The sequence below is a fragment of the Urocitellus parryii genome, chromosome 1, assembly GCF_045843805.1.
Source record: "Urocitellus parryii isolate mUroPar1 chromosome 1, mUroPar1.hap1, whole genome shotgun sequence".
Taxonomy (NCBI): Eukaryota; Metazoa; Chordata; class Mammalia; order Rodentia; family Sciuridae; genus Urocitellus; species Urocitellus parryii.
This window is the reverse complement of record NC_135531.1, coordinates 220,729,071-220,750,718: the sequence shown is the minus strand read 5'-3', so window position 1 is coordinate 220,750,718 and position 21,648 is coordinate 220,729,071. Positions and strand designations below refer to the sequence as shown.

Genomic DNA, 21,648 nt, shown 5'->3' with positions numbered 1-21,648 from the left:
ATGAACTGAATTGAATCCCTAAAAAACTTTTAAGTTGAAGCTTTAATACTTAATATGACTGTTTGGAAATAGGGCCTTTACGAGGTGATTAAAGCTAAATGAAATAATATGGGAGGTTTTATGGTTTAGATATGAGGTGTCTCCCAAAAGCTCATGTATGAGACAATGCTAAAATGTTTAGAGATGAAATAATTATAGTATCAGAGTTTTAACCTAATCAGGGGATTCATCCACTGATGTGGATTAACTGAGTGGTAATTGAAGTCATGTAGGGTGTGGCTGGAGGAAGGTACTGGGAGTGTGTCTTAGGGATTTATATTTTGTCCCTGGTGAGCAAAGTTCTGTTTCCCGATGGCCATGTCCTGAGCTGCTTTCCTCCATCATGCCCTTCCACCATATGTTCTGCCTCACCTCAGTCCCCGAGCTACAGAGTCAGCCAACCCTGTGGCCCAAATCCATGAGCCAAAACAAAATTTCTATGTTGTTCTCATCAGGTATGTTGGTCACAGTTATGCAAAAGTGACTAGAACAGGTGTTTCATAGTCAAATACAAGTGGTGCCCTTTAAAGAAGAGGAAGAGACTAGGGTATGAATGCACAGATGAAAGAACATGTGAGAAGATAGCCACCTGTGAGTCCAGAAATTGGCCTCAGGGATGACCAACTCTGCCTCCACCTTGACCTTGGACGTCTAGGTTACAGAGCCATGATGAAATATATTCCTTTTTACCCACTCTGTGGTGTTTTGTTATGACAGCCTTAGTGAACTAATACAATGTAGATCTTAGACCTCTGTTGAGAATATTCTAACTCACAAGAAGGAATTTACTATATTTTTCTAAAATGAAAGAGTTTTCAACATTGCATTTTGGTTTCATATTTATAGAAAGTAAACCATTTGTGTTTACATAGGAGAATATGGGATAGGGTCTGTTTCATACATGTGTACTTCAAATTTATGCAAAACCATACATTTATATTCATGCAGGTTTTTTTTTTTAAATTTTCCTGTTAGAATCATCAAATGTATTTGAGGAAAGGCAAAATCAGCAGATAATTTGGGAGCCAGATTTTTAAAAGAATGTTTTGTAAGAAAAAACCAACATTCATCAAATATGATTTTTAAACATTTGACAAATGGTAGTGATACAATTTTATACTAATTTATACCATAGAGTAAGCAATAACATTGTTATATGCATAATTTATTTGAGTAAATTCTGAAAGCTTTTTAGTGTAGTTGATTTCTGAGCATGAACTCCATATTATTCTGGGGGAAAACATTTTTCTTTGTTTATAGACACATTCTTTGATAGTTCAATAGATGTAGTTACTTAAAGAACCGTAACAACCCTTTTAAAAATATAGAGCAAAAAAGAGAATGAAAATTCTGGATTTCCTATTAACGTCATGGCTTTGGTTTAGTGTTTTATTTTTTACAAGATTGTTTATATGTGTGTGGGGAGGATGTAAATCCCTGGCCCAAGACAAATATTTTTTAAATGTTGGAGGAAAGCATAATACTTAGAATGATAGCATGTATCATGGAAAAAAAGTCACAGAAGTATCTTGGTTTGCACCCCAGGTGATTCAGTTTTATTTCAGCAGAAATTGTAGAGAAGGTAGAGGAATTGTGATAAATCTCAGCAGTATAGACTCTCACCCATGATATAATAGAGGAAATCAGAGTGATATACGAAAGTGGCAGTTGAGAGGAAAACATAGCCATATTGCTTTATCTCTTCATTCCATTCAGAACAAACATAGAGTCAAATGAATTATGAAAAAAAGTTATGAAGTGTAATACCAGAAATATTGCATTGTGAAACATGAGATTTTTGAACATTGCGTTTACAACAAGTTTTCCAAAAGTCCAGCCAGTCTTATTTCAGAACGCCAGTGTCTCTCTGAACCTGAGTATGGATGGCAAAGGGCCAGTGCTATTTCATTCCATGTCACTGTAGCACCTGTTCCTTTTAATCTGCTCTTCCACTGTCAGCTGCTCAGACTGGCCCTCCGAGCTGGAGAGCTGCGGCTGTGCTGTACACTCATGGCTCGGAGCGTCAAAACTTGTGTTTCCATTACTGTGGGTTGCCGCCACTGCTTCCCCATGCCAATGATTAGCCTTCTTTCCAAATTCCCTTAAATACAAACAGGGCATGTTTTTCAGTTGATCCACAGAATCTATTAAATCACGCTCAAAAATGTTGTCATTTTTCTTGGAAAAAGCAGTGATTTTCACAGTGTTAGAAAAGAAAAAGTGTAAATTCTTGTTATGTGAATGGTTGCCTTTAATATTTAAGAGATTTGCATCAGAAGAGACCCTTGAACTTTTCCCCTTTGCAGTTAAGCGCCTCTGCTGGCCTGGGGTAGGAGCAGACTGCACAGGACTGCCAGCAGTCTCTCTGTCAGTCTGTTTCTGGAGGGCCAGTGCGAGTACATTCCTTGAATATATCTTTTCAGATTCAAATATCCCAAGTAACTCAGAGATTCTAGACGCATTTTCTAACTTTTTAATTTGGTATTCACTTGCAGTGTCATTCGACAGTGGTAATAGATTAGGAAATTCTAAAATAGATGTCTTCTGCCTGCAATTATTCAGATATGAGACTGCTACATAATTGTTATTATTATTCTTATTCAAATTCTCTTTGTGATTTTCCAGCACTACCTCATCATCGGTGTTAGCAACCTGTAAAACTTCTCCACTGTCAGGTTCATTCGTTTTTTCATTTTTCTCCTTTTCAGCCTTCTGCACAACCACATTATTGTTGTCGTTGAGATCCATTTCACTTTTTCTCTTATCCCCTGCCTCTTCAGCCTCCTTCAGCTTATCTTGCACATTCTTATTTCCTTCCTTCTTCTCCTCTTTTCTTGCTTCATACATTTTCATTTCTTTGATTCCTGTACCATCCTCTGTCTGACACATGTGGGTGGACTGCAGATAAGGCTGCAGGAGAGAAAGGTTATTTTGTTCTTGTCCCTTATTTTCCAGAGGTTTAGCATGTTCAATCAGTGATTCACCTCTAAATTCAGGGGATTCAGATGCTGTCACCTCGGGTGGCCATTTAGGTTTACTCATTTTGAGCTCTTCCTCAAGAGGGAAGATTTTCTTCGGCATCTCCCGGGAAGGAGGCCAAATTATTTTCAATTTTCCTCTCTCCCCCAACTTTCTCAAATCATCCCTTTGCCATTCACCATTACCAGTATCTACATGTTTAGTCAGATCTCCAAGTATGAGGGTGTTTGCTGTAGTCATTTTACATATGTTTGGTTCTTCACTGGGAATATAGTCCACTGAGCTGCTTTGAGTTTTGCAATTCCATCGGTCTTTATGCTGTTTGTGTCCAAAACCTTCATCATAATTTCCTTTAGATTTAAAAAGTTGTTTAAAATGAGGTTTGCAATATATTTGTCCATGAAGTGATGCATAATTTCCCAAACTGCCAAAAAGAGAAAAAAAAACAACCTTAATGTTCTATATACTTACTGTAAATTCTTAGCAAATTAGAGAATTCTTTATTTTAACAGTGAGTCAGAGACTTAATAAAATTAATTTACTACCAATAGAAGTGACCCTATTAATTGAACACATAGCTATTAGATAACACTGATCACTGGTACCCCTCAAGACATATATATCCACAATTCTTAGAATTTGATGATGTATGTCAGGTTTGGGTATAATAGATATTACAGTGAAATTCATATGCAGTTATTGAATGACAGTACCAAACCTGTGCTAACTTAATGATTTATGTGAGGGGTTATGATTCTTAATAAATATTGAAGAGCACACACACATGATGAATCAACTATGTGAACTTCTTTGTTACCTAGATTTTGAGTGAATTGGAAAGCTTGCCTATGCCATCTTTTTAATCAGGTCTCTTTAGGGAGATAAACAAATAGAGTGCTTGATAAAATTAGAATTGAATTTAGTTTGAGGCAACAGCATGGTTTTGACTATCTCTGAACTTACACATAAAAGCAGATACAAAAACTAGATAGAAAAATCTTACACTCATGGGTAACATTCAAAACAAAATTAAATAGGGACAATTTATTTATTTTATTTTTTTAAAGAGAGAGAGAGAGAGAATTTTAATATTTATTTTTTGGTTTTCGGTGGACACAACATCTTTGTTTGTATGTGGTGCTAAGGATGGCACCCAGGCCGCACGCATGCCAGGCGAGCGAGCTACTGCTTGAGCCACATCCCCAGCCCCTAAGTGACAATTTAGGGGCTTTGGATTAATCACCCTTAGGCAGGAGACCAGCATGATAGTCTCATCTATATGGGTGACAGCAGAGGGGTGAGGAAGGAGTTCAAAGGCCTGAAGATATGAGACCACAAAGTATTTCTTGGAAAGTGACACAGTCAATGAGAGAATCACAGCTGAAACTGGGAGCCAGTGGCTACCAGGGTCCTGTGATAAGAAAGACTGAAGAGACTAGTGTAGCCAAATCCTCAAAACTGACCACTAGGATGCACTTTTAGAACAGAACCTCAAACTGAGAAAGATAATACAGGAGTGAGATCAAAATTGAGTGGGATAATGACAACAGATACGAAGGTGAATGTCTGGACCAAGATCCGGAGAGGAGACAAGCCAGGAAAGTCCAGAAGCCTAGATACCTAGGAGTAGTGGAGTAGAGCTGGAAAAGCTGTCCTGAATGTCATCTCCTTCTCAGGATGGAAAACTAAGTTCTCACAAAAATGAACCATAAAAATCTATTGAAGTAAAATTTTATGCAGTTATTATAAGAAAATAAAGTGGTAATGGGTATTACATTATTCCTACAGACAACAAAAACATGCCAGAAGAACATGCTCTAAAGAGAGATTTAAAAAATTAACCTAGTATTTCAAAATGATCTAAAAGACATTAAGATAGTGATAAAAGACCTGAAAGAACAATATACATCAGAATTAGAAAAACTCATAAATGATGTAAGAAATCAGAAAAAAATAGAAATTAGGAAAATCAATAGAAGATTTAAAAAAAAAAATCTCAGCAATAAAAACCAAACAATTAGGGCTGGGGTTGTGACTCAGTGGTAGAGTGCTTATCTTGCATATGTGAGGCACTGGATTTAAGCCTCAGCACAACATAAAAAATAAATAAACAAAATAAACTTTCATATATATATGTATATATATATATATATATATATATATATATATATATATATATATATAAAATAGAAGACAAAGACAAACAAACATAACAGAAAGTTATTTGAGAAATGTGAGAGTAAATGGTGAAATTTTCATTACTCAAAAAGAATAAAGAAAGAGATTTAAAAAAAGGATTTCAGAGAAGGAGACGAATATAAAAAAAAGAAAAAATATATTGCTAATGTAAGAATGAGGATGTAGCTCAGTGGTAGATTGCCTAGCATGTAGAATGTCCTGGATTCAATCCCTAGCACTTGAAAAAAAAAGTAGCCAATATATACACAATGGGAATTCCTTCAGAAGAAAGCTAAAGTAACTTTCTTGATATAGAAAAGTATGTAATGATATTTTGAAAGAGCACATTAGGTAATTAACACTATTGACCCAGAATGACCAAATTGTTTTAGTAAAATTACTGAACTTTAAATAAAAATGGAAGTACTTTGTATCTTAAAAAGAAGACTATGTCTTATAAGGAAAAGACAATTAGATTGTTATCAGACTATTCTACCACTTTATGCCAGAAAAATGAGAAAAATGCAATTAAGATACTCAATGAAAGTAATTCTAAGTCAAGCATTTAATTTCAACAAAACTAGCTTTCCACTGTAAAGATCACAAATTGCTATCAGTAGATAAAAACATAGGGAAACTGTTTCCATGAGCCTTTTCTGAAGACATGGCTAGAAAACAAGCTTCAGTAACCAGAATAATTATAGAAATATTAACATCAGGATTGCTAGTAGGCATCAATATCCTCTTACTATCCAAGAGAAAGTGAAGGCAATGAGGGAAATAATATGGTATGTAGTGGCTGTGTGATCAGACACTGTACTACAACAGTATAACAAAAAGTCAGGAGTGGGTAAATGAGAAAATCAATTGTAATTTTTAAAAAATATTTGGAATATAATGTAGTGTTAGTATATTTTTTTCTTATTCTAAGAGTGCCATACAAATGAATATGGAATAACTTAATTCTGTAGTCTCCATTGTCTTTGAGATCTAGGAGTCCTGAAGTGGAAGAAAGGAGATACAGAGGTAGTGGAGAAGAGGCCAAGTAGACAAGTACAATTTTGAATTTGATTTAGAAATATCACTATATATTTTTATATATGGTATACATAAGTATTTACTAGCTCTTTCCACTAAAAGAGTTGTTTAGAAATAATGACTAACCCAATAGAATGAGCATCAAGATTGTTGTCCTATAATAACATTTCTCATTAAAATAAACTAACGCTTGCTGAGATAACTAAATCTAGCCCTAGGACAGGACATTTTTGAGATATCCTGGAACATTTAGTCCTATTAGATGAGGAAGTTCTCACAGACTGCTTAGCTTGTGCAAAATGACTCAGGAATAACTTAGGGAGCGATTTCAACTTCAGTAATGGTAATTCTTGTATTTGACTGAACAATTCCATTATACTGTTGAATAGATAGCCAATATATGAATTAGTAAATAAAAGATTCATGAACTTATTCTCTTTCTTCAACCAAATGTATCTCTGTATAAACAAATAGCAGATGACAGGAAGTGTTTCCTTGTAAAAATATTCTAAAAAGTGAAAAAGAAAGAATGACTATAGATATTAAGTCTTAATATTTGCTATGATCATAAAAGGAGAGGCAATTAAATATTATGTGCTCACAGTACCCTTGGCAACACTACTTATATTCTTGTGAAAGGTGTCAAAAGTAAGCCCAATCCAGAATCTACACTGGCTGACTACGTGGGAACACAGAGGTGGAGGTGCATGTTGAACTGCACAAATCAGTAGTTTCAGACTGGACAAGTCTAAGGGTTGAATGTCCTGGGCTCTTGACAAATTCTTCAATGAAGAAAATAAATGAAGGGGAAACATACCTTACAAAAAATAATAAATAGATAAATAAATAAAAGATAAGAAAAGGCTTTCAACACATATTAAACTTTAAAAAATGGATAGAAGTAAAGTATGGTGTCTAGGAAAGCACATTTGGATAACAAAACTATCAAAAAGCAAGAAGTGATTATTAAAGAGGATGCTATTTACTCATGGGAGAGAGTGAGTGAGTGAGAAGATTGTGTTCAGGACAGAGCACATGACAGGGGATACTTGAGTGGCTGGCAAACCTATATATCTTGACCTTGATAGTGATTGCAAAGTGTTCACTTATAACAAATTACTAACCACAGATTTATGTGAATTTTTGTATCTTTTTTAGTAAAATGTATATTTTTATATTTCAATGTATATTTTAGTCATTGACTCAATATTTTGAGTCTTTATAATGTCAACTTTTACTTGATGTTGGGAAGACAAACAAACTTTATACAGCTGACTTTGGAGGGTGATTACATTAGTTTGTGTCAAGTGTGAAGGAGATGTTGTATCAGCTAATGGGAAGCTTACTTCACCCATCCATGAGGTCAAATCAAGCTTCATAGATGATATAGTCTTGGTTAAGGTCTGAAGAATGTGTGAACATTAATTAGCCTGGTAGAGAGCCAGAGCAGGTGTGTGGGAAACTTCCTGTAGGAAGTGGGAATGACAATTTGAGGGAAATGAAAGAAATTCAGTCTGCATCAAAAAACAATATGTAAATGGGACAAGCTGGGACAACAGATGTGTTAGAAAGAAGCAGGGCCAGATTCTGAATAGCTTCATAGTTGATGTTTCAATGTTAGATTTTTTTTTTTTTGGATGGGGAAACCATTATATGTTTTAAATAATGAAGTGACATCAGATTTGCATTTTACCATACCACGGAACATGGGATGACTTGTTGGTTGTGGTGGTAAGAAATATTGAAGGTAGGAAGATCAACTACTTGTATTAGTCCAGGTAAGAGAGGACATTCACTGAAAGATAACTAGGATATGGGGATGGAGAAAAGTATACAGCTCAAGAGATGCTTTTGAGAAAGCAGTTGGTGATGGCTTGAATGTGGCAAATGAGATAGGAAGGACTCAAAAATAATTATGTGTACTGATTACTGAGTTACCATTAATGTCATTTACTAATACAGTGGCATACAGATCAGACCATAGAGTCTAAGAAGGATTTTGGTAGAAAAAAAGTAGGTCTTATTCAGTTTGCTGTTCTTATGGAGAAATACCCTAATCATTGAGATAGAAGCATATGAAGCATAGAGGAGAAATTTGGACTAATGGTATAAATTTCAGAACCATTACCACATGGATGGATCATCACTTAAGTGATGGGAATGGATGTGATTCACCAGAAACAATAGTAACAGTGAGAAGAGCAAATTCCTATAATAGATTTCTGAAGAACTCTAACATACTGTTGATAGACAAAGAGTGAGTCACCCACACATGTGGCTGAGAAGGAACACTCAGGAAGTAGGGGTAAAACCATTATACTGTGTTGTCATGGGAGCCAAGGGAAAGAACATTACAATGAAGGTGTTTGACATTGTCAATTAAAGTCAGGAAAGCTATAATCTGAGAGATGCACATTAGATTCAGCAAAATAACTCCATTTTAGCATCTTAAATGAAAGTCTTAACAAATGTCACATTCATTTAACTGCATTAACTTCAAGAGTTTTAGAAAATGAGTGCATTTGTAACTGTGTCAATAAGGCACTCTATTGCTACAGAGACTAAACAGAGTTTTTCCCTGACCTGTCACTGCTATTATTCTAAATTCCATTTTTTTAAACTTATATAGTCTCGGTTAATCATATACAAACTCTAACCCACCATCTGTTTTGATATATAGAATTTTATTGGAACACAGCCAGGCTGATATAATTACAGATACACCTATTTGTTCAGCAACCAGTGGCTGCTCTTGCCTTCCAATAAAATTTCAGTGGCATGAAAATAGTATGGTCTGAGAAGTGGAAAATATTTGCTATCAGGCCCTTTATAGGAAACGTTTACTGATTCCTGATATAGAGTATAGATTTTAAAGAACTAACTTAAAAACATTGGCTTACACAGTGACTTTTGGTATTTCTTACCTGTGTGATTTCCACCTTTGAAAAAAAAAAAGTATTCCTTCTGATTTGATTTGGAAGGCAAAATTCCAAAAGGAAAAAGGTCACAGCCTACCTGAGCACTACATAAAGATCATGAACACATCCCCTGAGGTGGTGGTGTTCACTGATGGCAGAAAGACCTGGAAAAATCTGCATTTTCCTAGAGACACATGTTATACGTATACTACAGGTTTTTTGAATATCTGTGCCAAAGACCTCAAAGCATCTTACCTCAGTTTACTGTTGCAGTGGCGGCATCGGAAGCAGGCCTTATGAAAACTCTGCTTGTCTGCCACTAAGCACTCCATTGGATATACTGTCTTTTGACAAAGTATACATATTTCCTTGTCTTGGAGCAGCAGCTTCTAAAAATAAAAATGTATAAAGGCTTAAATAGTATTACCTTCAATCAACTGTAGAAACATAACAAAATGCACAACAACATATGTGCTGGCCATGCAGTTAAGGTGGAAAATTATAAGACTTATCTTTATGTTGCTTCTGAACATAGTCTATGCTATCAACAGGTTCTAAGCTTTGGTACACTGAGCAACACCACTCTAATTCCTCCACTATTAATATGGGATGCAAATTGACTTCTATTATTTAAACACACTTATGTAAATAAAGTGTTTATTAACTCGAATATATTAGATATTTGTAGTAAACTGTCATGGGGAGCCCTGAGAAAAGTTATCATTGCAGATAACTGAGCTTTCCATATATACAGAAGTTGATATCTAACTTGATCTAAAGTTTTTATTTTATTGTGTGTGTGTGTGTGTGTGTGTGTGTGTGTGTGTGTGTGTTAGTTACTGGGGATTGAACCCTGGGGTGCTTTACCACTGAGCTACACCTCCATCCCTTTTTTATTTTGGAACAGAGTCTTGCTAAATTACTAAGTCTGGCCTTGACCTTGTGAACCTCCTGCTTCAGCCTACCTTTTTGCTGGAATTACAGCTGAGCACCACTTTGAGCATGGTTCAAAGTTTTTATTTTTTAAAGCATTCTGCATAGATCTCTAAAAATACATACATATTTTTAAAGCCAAGGACAATGTACAGTATTTGAATATTTTTTTTAACAACTTGATCTATGACACCAACTCTTAACTGTATCGTAGTGAGACTTGGATTATTGAAATGCTCAGGGACATTTGTTCTTTACCTAAATGACTTTAGATTTTAGTGCTTTTTGGATTTTATGTCTACTTTTTGAAATTTTCCTACTTATCTTACTTATTTCCTTCAGTCACTTTCTGAAACTTTCATGCATATGTTAATCCTTATAAATAATATGATTACATTACTAACTGGTGTTCATATAGGATACAGAAATTTTATTCTAGTGTTGCTTTTAATTCTCACAACAATCCTATGAGAGTAAGTTTTCACACTAGCTACATATAAGAGCAAATACGCTCAAGTTCTTTTATAAAAACAATGAAAAATAAACACTTTAGCACTTAGATGCTCAATCTGAGCTACTGAGAGGACTCCAATGCCTACTCGGTTCTGGCAGAGAAACATTTCTAGATTCAACACTAGTTTTCTTACATTTACTGTGCTTTTGAGCTGTATTATCAGAAATTGAGCATAATTTTGGCTTAATTATGCCAGAAGCAAGCAAATTAAGAAACCATATTAGCCTGATGAACTAGACACATATGTTGCAAATATGATAGAGGCATAATTATTAGTTTCAACAATTCTTATGTTTAAGCTTGCCATTTTTTAAAATCAATCTATCCAAAGGATGGACTACATTAATGATGCACATTAATTATGTGAAATCGTTTTATCATGAAACCTCATTTACTGTGAAAAGTAGGGAAACTATAATGAAATGAGCTGCTCTCTGATGTTAGAAAACATGCATTGAGTTCATATGATTTAAATTTTCCTGATTCCAAATGTAATCAATTTTTAAAAATGTATTGTTCATGCTCATCTGTGAAAGAGGTCAATTGAGCTATCATTTGGAGCAAATTTTCAGAAAGGTGAAAAAGCAGTTATAGAAAAATATGGCATCACAGAAAGCTAACTCTTTCAAGTGAAATAACAATAATTAAATAATTAAAAGGTCTAATTTCACACCTCCACTTTTATTAGAGTTACAGATTCAGGAAAATCCTTAAAGTCCATGTGAAGAGTCTAAAGTCTCCTGGATGATTACCAGCCTATTTCGAATTCATTGTAAAGACCACTTAAGTAAGCTATTAAAGATTCATCAATTCAACATTAGTCCAAAGGATGCTTTCTAATATAATTTAAAACAATCAAATAAAATAATGTTAGGTAAGGAATTTTAACAATGTACTATGATCTGTAATTAACAAATATATAGCTATAGTAATACAATCACAATAATGATTATTATTGTATCTGTGACCTTATACAAAGCCTTATTTACCTTGACAAATATAGATTTCAGAAATCAATATATTTCTTATTTTCACACAGTGCAGGAGCATCACACTAAATTGTTTTGTAAACAAAAATTAGTAAAAAAGCCAACATAGTTAGGAAGACTGAAGCGTACAGTGAAAGCTGTTAGTTTTAGGTTATATTATTTGGTTATTGCTCTTTTAACTTTAAATCATGTTGGCTTTGGAACACGTGCCTTTAACAAGGTTAATTTTTGTTCACACTTTTCAAGCTCATTTACCACTTATAAATGCAGATCCCTCCTGGAAGGTGGTCTCAGTTGCAGAAGCATCTGATGTTGTATATCCCAGACTTTGAAAAACTCTTTCACTCTCTTGCCATGTTTTTTGAAAATTCCTCCTGAGTTCTTTAGGTGAATCAGAGATGTCTAAAATATGACCGGCGATAACGTCTTCATAGGTCGGTGGGGCATGCTTGAAGCCAAAGCCGGATTTGCCAGCTTCTGAGCTATGTGAAGATGAAGCTGTCACCTTTGACCCAACAGCTAGACTCTCAAATGCATCCATGCCTGAGAAATGTTCGCTTATAGACCTTGTTTCAGAGCGTACTTTGGGCTGCTTAACAGAAATTTTTTCTTGGAACTCTATGGGATATTTGTAAGAAAAGTCTGCAAAATTAGTGTTTCCTAAAGATGTTGATCCAAATTCCTCCTTACAAAATGTACTACTCTCTTGTTTTATATTATGGCTTGCTTCTCCATTTGCATAAACTCTTCTATCTGACTTGGCTTCAAAAATTGGGCCATCTTCAAATTCCCTGAACCACCTGTTTATTTCATTTTCATGGTCCTTCACAAAATTTTCAGCCATTTGAACCGCTCGATTGTTTGTTTCATATCTCTGCATGAGCTCTGACCGGCATGGCACTTCTACCTTACGGATGATTTCAACTGCATCGTAACTCTCGGTGTCTGGCCCTATGCCATTGATGGAATTCACTCCATCTTTATGAACATATGTCGCCCTTTTCTCCACTTTCCTAACTTCCTCTTGAGCTTCCATGGATTCTCTGAAGGAACCACCTCCAGCATGATTCACATGCACAGGTATTGTGATCGTCGGTGGAGAGCCTCTGTCCCGACTTTCTATCTTTATTTGACGACGGAGTGTTGCTGGGGACCTGATGATTTCAGTCCTCTTCTCTACAATTGGAACCGGGGTTGCTGGAGGACAGGGAATGGTTCCTCTGGATAACTTTGCCGTCGTGTCTTTGAGTTTGACAAGTTGTTCAGAGCGACTCCTGGGTGGAGAAGGGGAGGTATTTGCTCTGTGAATTCCAGATGATTGTGGCATTGGCCCTCTTGGTGGGGGTTCAACACAACTGTCCTTTTTAGGGGACTGAGAAAGCTCATCCTTAGCTGAGGTTTCTGTTCTTCGGGCAGTAGATTCAATTGTTATAAAAGTAGGTGACGGTGGTCGAGTTTTTAAAGAGGGAGGAGAGATCTTGCTGTCATCCAGCTTAATTTCCTCATGGGTTTTTGTGTGATTACGAAAAGTAGCTTCCTGATGAGTTGCTTCTTGGTGGTGCACTATTTTCTCTTCTACAATTTTATTTTCTTTTTGTTCCATGTTTTTATTACAGCTGGTTTTAATATTAGACGCTTTTGAGAATGCTTCATTAAGACTGGTCGTCTTATTTCCTTGCGTTCCTGTTTTGGAGGTTATCATGGCTGTTTGAATTTTATTTTCACAGTACACAAGCATATCCTCGGCTTGAGTTTTAATATGTGCTATTTCTTCTTTGACTTTTTCGAAATTATTCTCCATGGCAATGTGAACTCCATATTCTCTTTTTTCTTCACTTATCAGCCATACTGGAATAATATTTAACAGTGTCTGAAACGTTTTAAGGCCACTTGTATTTGGCTCTGTTTCAAACTGTTTTACTCTAGACAAAATCTGTTGAAGTTCTTCACGTTTTCTCAAGAATTCCAATATATTTACAACACATTTTCCATTATCCTGCTGGGATTCTTTCACAGAGGAAAATGAAGATATGTTCTGTGTAATCTCTTGCTTTGAATCTTTAGTATTGGAGGAGACTTGCTTCTGGTGGATGCCCTTGTCTCTGAGGCATATTTTTTCCTGCAGACTATCACATTGTTGGGATAATTTTTTATGTTCAACTGTACTTTCAGAAGTCTGTATTTGTGTTTGCTGAAAATTCTGAGTCTGTGAATCACAGTGTGCATCAATAATCTTCTGTTTGACTGCCTTTGGTGTTGACATATTACTCAAATGTTCTTGTTTGCCTTCAACTATCAATCTCTCTTCTTTGGAACGCATCATTGATGCCCCCTGATTTTTTTCTTCAGTCTCTAGAAGCTTTCGTCTCACAGGTTCCCTAAATTCTCTTTGTTTCTCAGGAATAACCTTGGGCTTTCTTTCATGGTTTTTCTCTGAAAATCCTGTAGGCAGTTGAATTGTCACTCTTTTCTCCTTTTTAGGTAATTGGTGATATTTTTCAGTCACAGATTGCTTATTACTGTACTCTGTACTTGCTTCAGTTTTCTCACTTTCCTGAAACTGCTGTTTGGTAATAGCTTGAACATCAACTTGAGAGTGCTTTAGGTGACTTTCATAGTTGGCATCTGTTTCTTTCACCCTATGATCTACAGTGGGAAGTTTGATGGTTTTCGCTTTGAAACTCGGGGAACCTGGTTTGCTTTGGGGCAAGTCCAACTGCTCCAGGCACTTCTGCTGTGTTCGCTGTGTAGTACATTCTTGGTGACTCTGGTTCATTTCACAAGTGGATTTAGATTGTGTAATATCCCTAGAGCTCTGTAAGACATCTTTTTTCACATTAGTCTCTTCTGAGGCTGCTTGTGCAGGCTGGAGCCTTGTGGCTGAGACTGTCACTGCTGATGCCATTGAAAGCTGATCATCAGAGCGTGCTCTTGCAACTTGAACATTACTTTGAGAGTCCGGGTTGGGTTGGGCCACAGGAAGCTCTGAATCCATTTTGGGTAGGGGGACGTCCTTATTTCTTTTTCGTAAGAGTGTTTCCTTTTCCAGCTCTGACAGGTCTTCATTTTGACTTTCTGTTTTTACAATGTGGCAGTAAGACATCTCTTTTCTCTGTTTTTCAAGCTCTTCCCTTTGTTGCCTATATTTTTCTTCAGCAATCATCAAAGGTGTCTTAAATTTTCTCATATATGGTTTTGGACTTTGTTGTCCTGAACCTGAGGGAAATGAGTGGGATTTTGTGAGAGGTGCCATCTGCTTTCCCTTGAGTGTGGAAGTTTCAGGAACTGTCTGTGAGAGAGACTTTACAGAGTCAATAGATAGCTGTTTCCTCTCATCACAGCTCTTTCTGAATGTGTTCTGCTTTGTCTCTGTGTGTTCACTGCTAGTTGCAGTCTCTACTCTTTTCTGATGCTTTAAGGGAGTAGTTTTATATTCCATGTCTGACAAAGAATCTTCCACTTCAACTTTTGGGAAAAGCTGGTTCTTTTTATTTTCAATTATCTTGGGAAATTTGGGCTTGGGTAATGTAGGAGGTGGTGATTTTCCTTTTATGACTTTAGACTGAGATTGAGTTTGCTGAGAGCTCAAGACATCTTTTTGGGAATATTGTTGTATGAATGCTTCACTGAGCTTTTCTGGAACTGAGGAGGAAAGAAGATGGACTGGTTTTTGAGATGGAGCTGGAGGAGAGGGAGGTGGGAGAAATATTGATTGACATTCTTTTTCAGATTTCTCATCTGCTGGTGGTGGAGGAAGCCGGAGGCCTGGGAAGTTTTCAAATTCAGCCCTTATCTTCTCTGTGGACAGTGAGGGAGGAAACTCATTTTTTTCAGGCAATAGTATTAAAGGAGGTGGAGGAGGAAGAGGAAATTCAATTTCAGATGATGCATTGGAAGGTGGAGGAGGAGGTGGAGATGGAGGAGGAAGGGAGCCCTCACTTTCTTTTACATCATTCTCAGGGTTAAAGTTGATTGGATTAAGGGACCTTTCCATTGCCATCTTTAAGTCTTTGGAAGTATTTGTCTTCATTAGAAAGTCCTGGCTTTCCATATAACTATCAGTTTTCTGCTTTTTGTCAGTTGCCTTGAATTTATTGTGGTTTTTCTCAGAGACTTTCGCTCCTGTTATATTCGCTATGTCTTCATCTTTAGGCAAAGGCTGAAGGTTCATGCTATTTTTCTTTATATCCTTATTAGAATATTGCATTTCTTGCTTTAACACAGTTTGCTTCTGAAAGTCTCTTGTGACTTCATACATTTCTGCAATTTGCATGTTGCCTGGTTGCTGGGTGGGACCAGGTTTGGATCTTTGTGCCTCTGTGGGTATTTTAATGTTTTGGGTCTTTTTAGGACTCTTTGCATGGAAAGCCTCAGTCTTCTGATGGTCATTCTTCAATTCACAGGTTTGAGTCTGTTGCTTCTCGAGTGATCCAGCGGTTGATCGGGTGGAGTTGAGTGTCTCTGAATCTGTAGACTTTAGGTTTTCCTTCATTGACACAGTGGAAGTTAATTGTCTGCTCATGTACTTGTCACTGAGCTCCTGCTCTTTAGTAGCATCAGTCTGGACACCCTTTCTGCTGTCTGTTTCCAACACATTTGTTATAGCTTGGTGGTGTGAATTAGATAGTCTTCTGAGGCTTTTCTCAAGAGCATCATTGTTTTGTTCACGATCTATAACGATCTTTACTGTGCCTTTTGGGGCCTTTGGGAGAGTAATCTCGGATCTTTCTTCTATTAAAGTCCCATGATACGATTCACCTCTCATTGTACTGAGAGCATCTGCTCTCCCTTGCCAGCCGGCTTTCGGCTCAAATGCTCCTGGCCTTGGCTGAAGAACACTTTTCTTGTCCCTCTGCATAGCCACCTGATGGATCTCTGTTTCCTGCCTTTCTGAGGATCCAACCATCCCAGCTTGGTTATCTTTTTTGATTATTCTCTCTTTGTTGACTTCTTTAAAACCTCTCTGTGCCTCTTTCAAAGACCTCAGGGAATTTTCTAGGTCATCTCGAATAAGCTCCTTTTTCAGGATTTCTGTCCTTGTGTTAGTAGCCTTTTCGAGGCACTCAATAGCTTGCTCAATATTACCCGGGATGGCACTTGGCTGTTGAGATTCTTTCCATCGGTGGCTTGACTCCTGAAGTGACCTGAGTGTGGCTAGCATGTCACCTTTTATAGTTTCTTCTGTTTTAGCCACTACTTTCTCTTTGATGGCCTGGCTGAGGGAATTCAGGGTTGATTTCAAATCTTCTTTTGCAATTCCTTCTTTGTGAGTCTCATAAGAGGAACTTTGAGGCTCTGCCATAAACAGTTTAACAGTGTTGTGCACATCTCCTGGAACGATGTCAGCTTCGATAACAGTGCGTTCCACCTGAGACTGCCTTCTCTTTAGTAAAAGTTTTGTGCCCTCAACATCACCACCAATTATTTCCTCCTCTACTGGATTTTTAGCCATTAGTGTTTCATCAGACCCTGCCTGGAGTTGTTTGAGATAATCCAAAGCTCCGGTTTCTATGCACGTCGTAAAAAACTGAACATTTCCCCTCTCAGAAGCATCGATTTTAGCCCTATCAGATATTTTACTATTTGATGAGGAAGACAACAGATTATGGATGGTACGCCTCACATCACCTCCTATGACTTCCTCACGCTGGATTGTGTCACTGGCATTTTCATGAAGAAGACAATAGATCGTCATGTTGACATCTCCTCTTTCATCTTCTTGAATTAAAATGCCTCTCTTCGCGGGTCTTTCCTCTGACAACAGGTTTTTTATCGCCTGCTGTATATCACCTCTCACTATCTCTTCCTTTTCAGCATGAAATTCAGTTGATCTGTTTAATAATTGAGTTTTAGTGAAATTGACATTTCCCTTCTCCTCTTCACTAATGCAGATCTCTCTTTTGGTACAGTCTCTTTTGGAAAGTAAATTCATCATTATACTACTGAGATCCACCCTGACGATTTCTTCTTTCTGTATCTCGGGTGATGATTGGTTCATTAGCTTGTATTTTGCCATCCGGACATCTCCCACTTCATCCGATTCAATGATAATTCCAGGAGCCTCGATAACTTTTTGAGAGTAGAGATCTCTCAAGGTTTCTTTAATGCTCTTGCCAATAATTTCTACTTTTTCTATTCTATTTTCATTAAACTCATGAAGAGGTGTTGTTTCAAAGAGCCATGTAGTTGTCTTGACATCAGAAGGAGGGATTTCTTCCTTGGTCATTTTGGTGGGGCTTTCATCTGCCTCCTTAATAGAGTCCAAAGTTTGATTTTCAAAGAGCCACACTGCCTGCTTAACATCACCTTTCTGCACATCTTCCTGGGTGACTGTCTTGATATTTTCATATTCTGACCCTTCTCCTCTTAGCTCGTCTATTGTGTGAGTTTCAAATAGCCAAGTGGATGTTTTCACATTGCCCTTTTGTATTTCATTGACGCTCACTGTCCTTATGTAATTGCTCTTCCCAGTATTTTCAGACTCAAAGAACTGCTTACTCATCTTCACATTGCCACCTTGAATGCAGTCAACAGTGCGTACAACACTATGTGCCTCTTCTGAAATCTGGTCCAGTGGCTGGGTTTCAAATCTGTATCTGACAGAACTAACGTCTCCCTTGTGAATGTCTTCTTGTGTGACCGATTTAATCACATACACAGTTTGTGATTCATTAATTGAGTCTAATGGTCTTGTTTCGAAAAGCCACCTTGTTCCTCGTACATCTCCATGAATCACTTCTTCCTTTTTAACTGTTGTCACTTCATGATAATAACCTTCTCGATCCTGAATTGCATACAGAGGCTGGGTTTCAAAGAGCATTCTGTAGCTTTTTACATCACCCTTTATTACTTCTTCAGTAATTGTCTTCTTGGTGCTGGTAAAGTCAGATTCCTCTTTAATCTTGTCTAAAGAAAAAGTCTCAAAAATGAAGCACCCTTTTCTTACATCCCCACCTTGTATGTCTGTCACTGTCTTAACTGATCCACTGTCTTCTGGGCTTGCTTTTATCCTATCAATTGGTTGGTTTTCAAAAAGCCACCTACAGTTTAAGACATTGCCTTTCTGAATATCTTCACTTTTTAAGGTTTTGATTTTTTTCAAAACTTCCTCTGAACTGGAACTTATAGAATCTAAGGATTGGTTTTCAAATTTATACCTCATGCTGGAGACATCCCCAGGTTGGATCTCCATTTCCATATGCTTGGTTTCTTTGCCCTCCTCTCCTTGTATGTTATCCAGGTTTTCTGTCTCAAAAAGAAAACATGCGGTCCGAACATCCCCACCTTGGATCTCCTCCTGTCTGACAGTCTGTAACTTGACTGTGGTTTCAGAATCATCTCTTATGGTATCAAGTGGCTGGGTTTCAAAGAGCCAAGTACAGGTTTTGACATCTCCCTTATGAATTTCTTCACTGTCAGTCATTGATGAAACCTTTTCATAAAGGGACTCCATTGGCTGGGTTTCAAATAGCCATTTACAGGTTTTGACATCACCCTTAACAATCTCTGCAGTTTGTTCAGTTTTACTTTCTGTTTCTTCCACATTACTGAAATATTTAATGGAATCAAGAGGTTGGGTTTCAAACAACCATTTAGCAGATTTCACATTTCCAGCCTGTATTTCTTGAGCAGATATTCCTCTAATTATCTGAAATTTGTGAAGACTTTCATCAAACTGGTCAATGGGCCTTGTTTCAAAAAGCCAGCGACAGCTTCTTACGTCACCTCTTAGGATTTCTTCTTGCTGGACTGTCTTTACTTGGTGGTATTTTCCAAGGTGATCTTGAATAGCATACAGCGGTGTTGTCTCAAAAAGAGATTTATTTAACTCCACAGCACCCCTCGTGATGCCTTCCACTTCTATTTTATGTGATGCATCAAATTTGATTAGATTATTTGATTCAAAGATGTGCATGTAATTCCTGACATCTCCTCTGTCGACTTCTTCAAGCTTCACAGTTCGCGTGTACTGTTTTTTACCTTCTCGTATCTCTTCCAGTGGTTGGTTTTCAAAAATCCATTTCTGGTGCCTGACGTCACCTTTTTCTTCTTCAGAGGCAGTGATTTTTTGAAGCTTTCCGACATCAGGACTGTCTTTTAAGGCCTCCATTGGAAGCGTTTCAAATAGGTGCTTGGTGGTCTGTACATCGCCTCCTATGATCTCTTCAGGTGGCACAGGATCTGCATCAGGAACTTCTTTTAGAATGTCTAATGGCTGCGTTTCAAACATCCAACACTTTTTGGACACATCTGTGCCTATTATTGTTTCTTTTTCAGTGACGACCTCTTCTAACTCTTCTTTGATTTTTTCCAAAGGTTGGGTTTCAAATAACCACTTGGCCCTACTCACTCCGCCTTTGACATTTTCCTCCATGGATATTCCCCTGACAACTTTAATTTCGGTGATATCCTTGTTGATTGTGTCTAAGCGCTGTGTTTCAAACATCCAACGGGCTGTTCTCACATCCCCCTTTTCTACATCTTCTCTGTGAACGGTTTTAATTTCTAGCATTTGACCTGAACCATCTCTAATAACATACAATGGTTGAGTTTCAAAACATTTTATACTTCTCTTAACATTTCCCTTAATTTCTTTGAGCTCAGATCTGAGTTGCAGTAAGTTAGCCTCATCCACCGAATGAAGCTGCCCAAGTTGATCCAGATGTTGAGTCTCAAACATGTATCTCACAGTCTTGACATCTCCCCCGGTTATGTCCTTAATAACCGCTAATGACGATTCATTTTGACTTTGATGCATTTTATTCATCAAGTCTAATGGCCTTGTTTCAAACATCCACCGGGCTGTGTGGACATCTCCTCTGGCTAGCTCAGGCACTTTCTTGACATTTACATCAGTGACAGAAGAATGAACCCCTAGCGTATCCATGGGTTGGGTTTCAAACATCCATGTGGTATACTTCACATCACCACCAGCAATAATTTCTTGATCAGTGATGCCCTTGGAAGTGTCACCTCCATCTGGAGAGCCATGGTTGATAGAATCTAATGGTTGATTCTCAAAGATCCATCTCATGGACTGCACCTCCCCTTTCAGGATTTCATCCCATTCCAAGCACTCTCTTTCTGAGTTCAGATCTTTTTGAGAACTCTCATTTGTATTTTCAAAAACATACCGAGCATGCTGCACATCTGCTGAAACTGAGCTCCCTGAGTTTACTTGACTTCTAGTAACAATCTCAGAAACCTCACTGATATAATCTTTTTCTAAATTTTTCCTTAACTCAGGATGGATATGTTTATATAAGCGGTTTAATTCATACAGATTTCTTTGCTTAGAATATAAATCTTTGGGGATTGGTAGTCTCTTAGGAGGGCTGGAGACTTCAGGGGACTGGGAAAATGCTGTCACATCTATTGGAGTTTGAAGTACATCAGGTGGTGGAGGAGGAAATTCTTCCATCATTCCCGAAGGAGTGGCATTAACTTGTGCCAGAGTTGAGGAAGTGATACTGTGATCACTATGTCTTGAAGCAGATGTTTCCTTCCTTTGGCTAGTTGAAGTGTAAGAGGAGGAAGAGGAACCCACAACAGATGATGGCTTTATAGAGTCTTCATATTTATAATCAATCTTTAGGGGAGAAAAAAACAAAACTTATAAAGAGTGGAGGCTCCCTCAGTGCTGACATTCACCCATCTGCAACCAGGACTCTGCTGTGACATCTCCACAAGAAAAAAAGGTGATCTGCTCCACTTAAAGACACCCTTAGGAGTGCTATTCAGTGCCTGTTACTATCGATCCTAGAATATGCTTTTACTTAGAAAGCTTCATTCTCCCCACCCAATGTATCAACAATCAAGTATTTTAATATTTACATATATTCTTGATTTTTCACCCTCTACTTAATGTGCTATGCAGAGCAATCCACAGGGAAATAGTGAGAGTCTTGAAGTACTTTTGAGAGTAGTTTTTGTTTTCCTTGGAATTTTAAACAGAAGAGAGTAAGTCTCTGACATTTAAAATTGACTTAATTACTTTACCTGCTCTTAGTTATAGACTTTAGAGCCTTATGTACTTTTTCTTCCCTCATTTGCTGTACCG

General features: G+C 37.3%; 1 protein-coding gene across 3 annotated transcripts in view; it reads right to left on the bottom strand.

Annotated features, from left to right (window-relative positions):
• Nucleotides 1-1,568: 1,568 nt before the first annotated feature.
• The window catches only part of LOC113183310 (xin actin-binding repeat-containing protein 2), a 75,323-nt gene continuing 55,243 nt past the window's right edge, over nucleotides 1,569-21,648 (bottom strand). For 2 of the 3 annotated variants that reach the window (XM_026389597.2, XM_026389598.2), the window contains 3 exons: nucleotides 11,844-21,177; nucleotides 9,408-9,541; nucleotides 3,354-3,442 (listed from right to left, as the gene is read on the bottom strand). In XM_026389597.2, the coding sequence (XP_026245382.2) occupies nucleotides 9,447-9,541; nucleotides 11,844-21,177 (9,429 nt within the window). In that variant the 3' untranslated portion in view covers nucleotides 3,354-3,442; nucleotides 9,408-9,446. Of the gene's footprint in view, nucleotides 3,443-9,407; nucleotides 9,542-11,843; nucleotides 21,178-21,648 lie in introns of all 3 variants that reach the window. The other variant, XM_026389599.2, reaches the window with a different exon arrangement.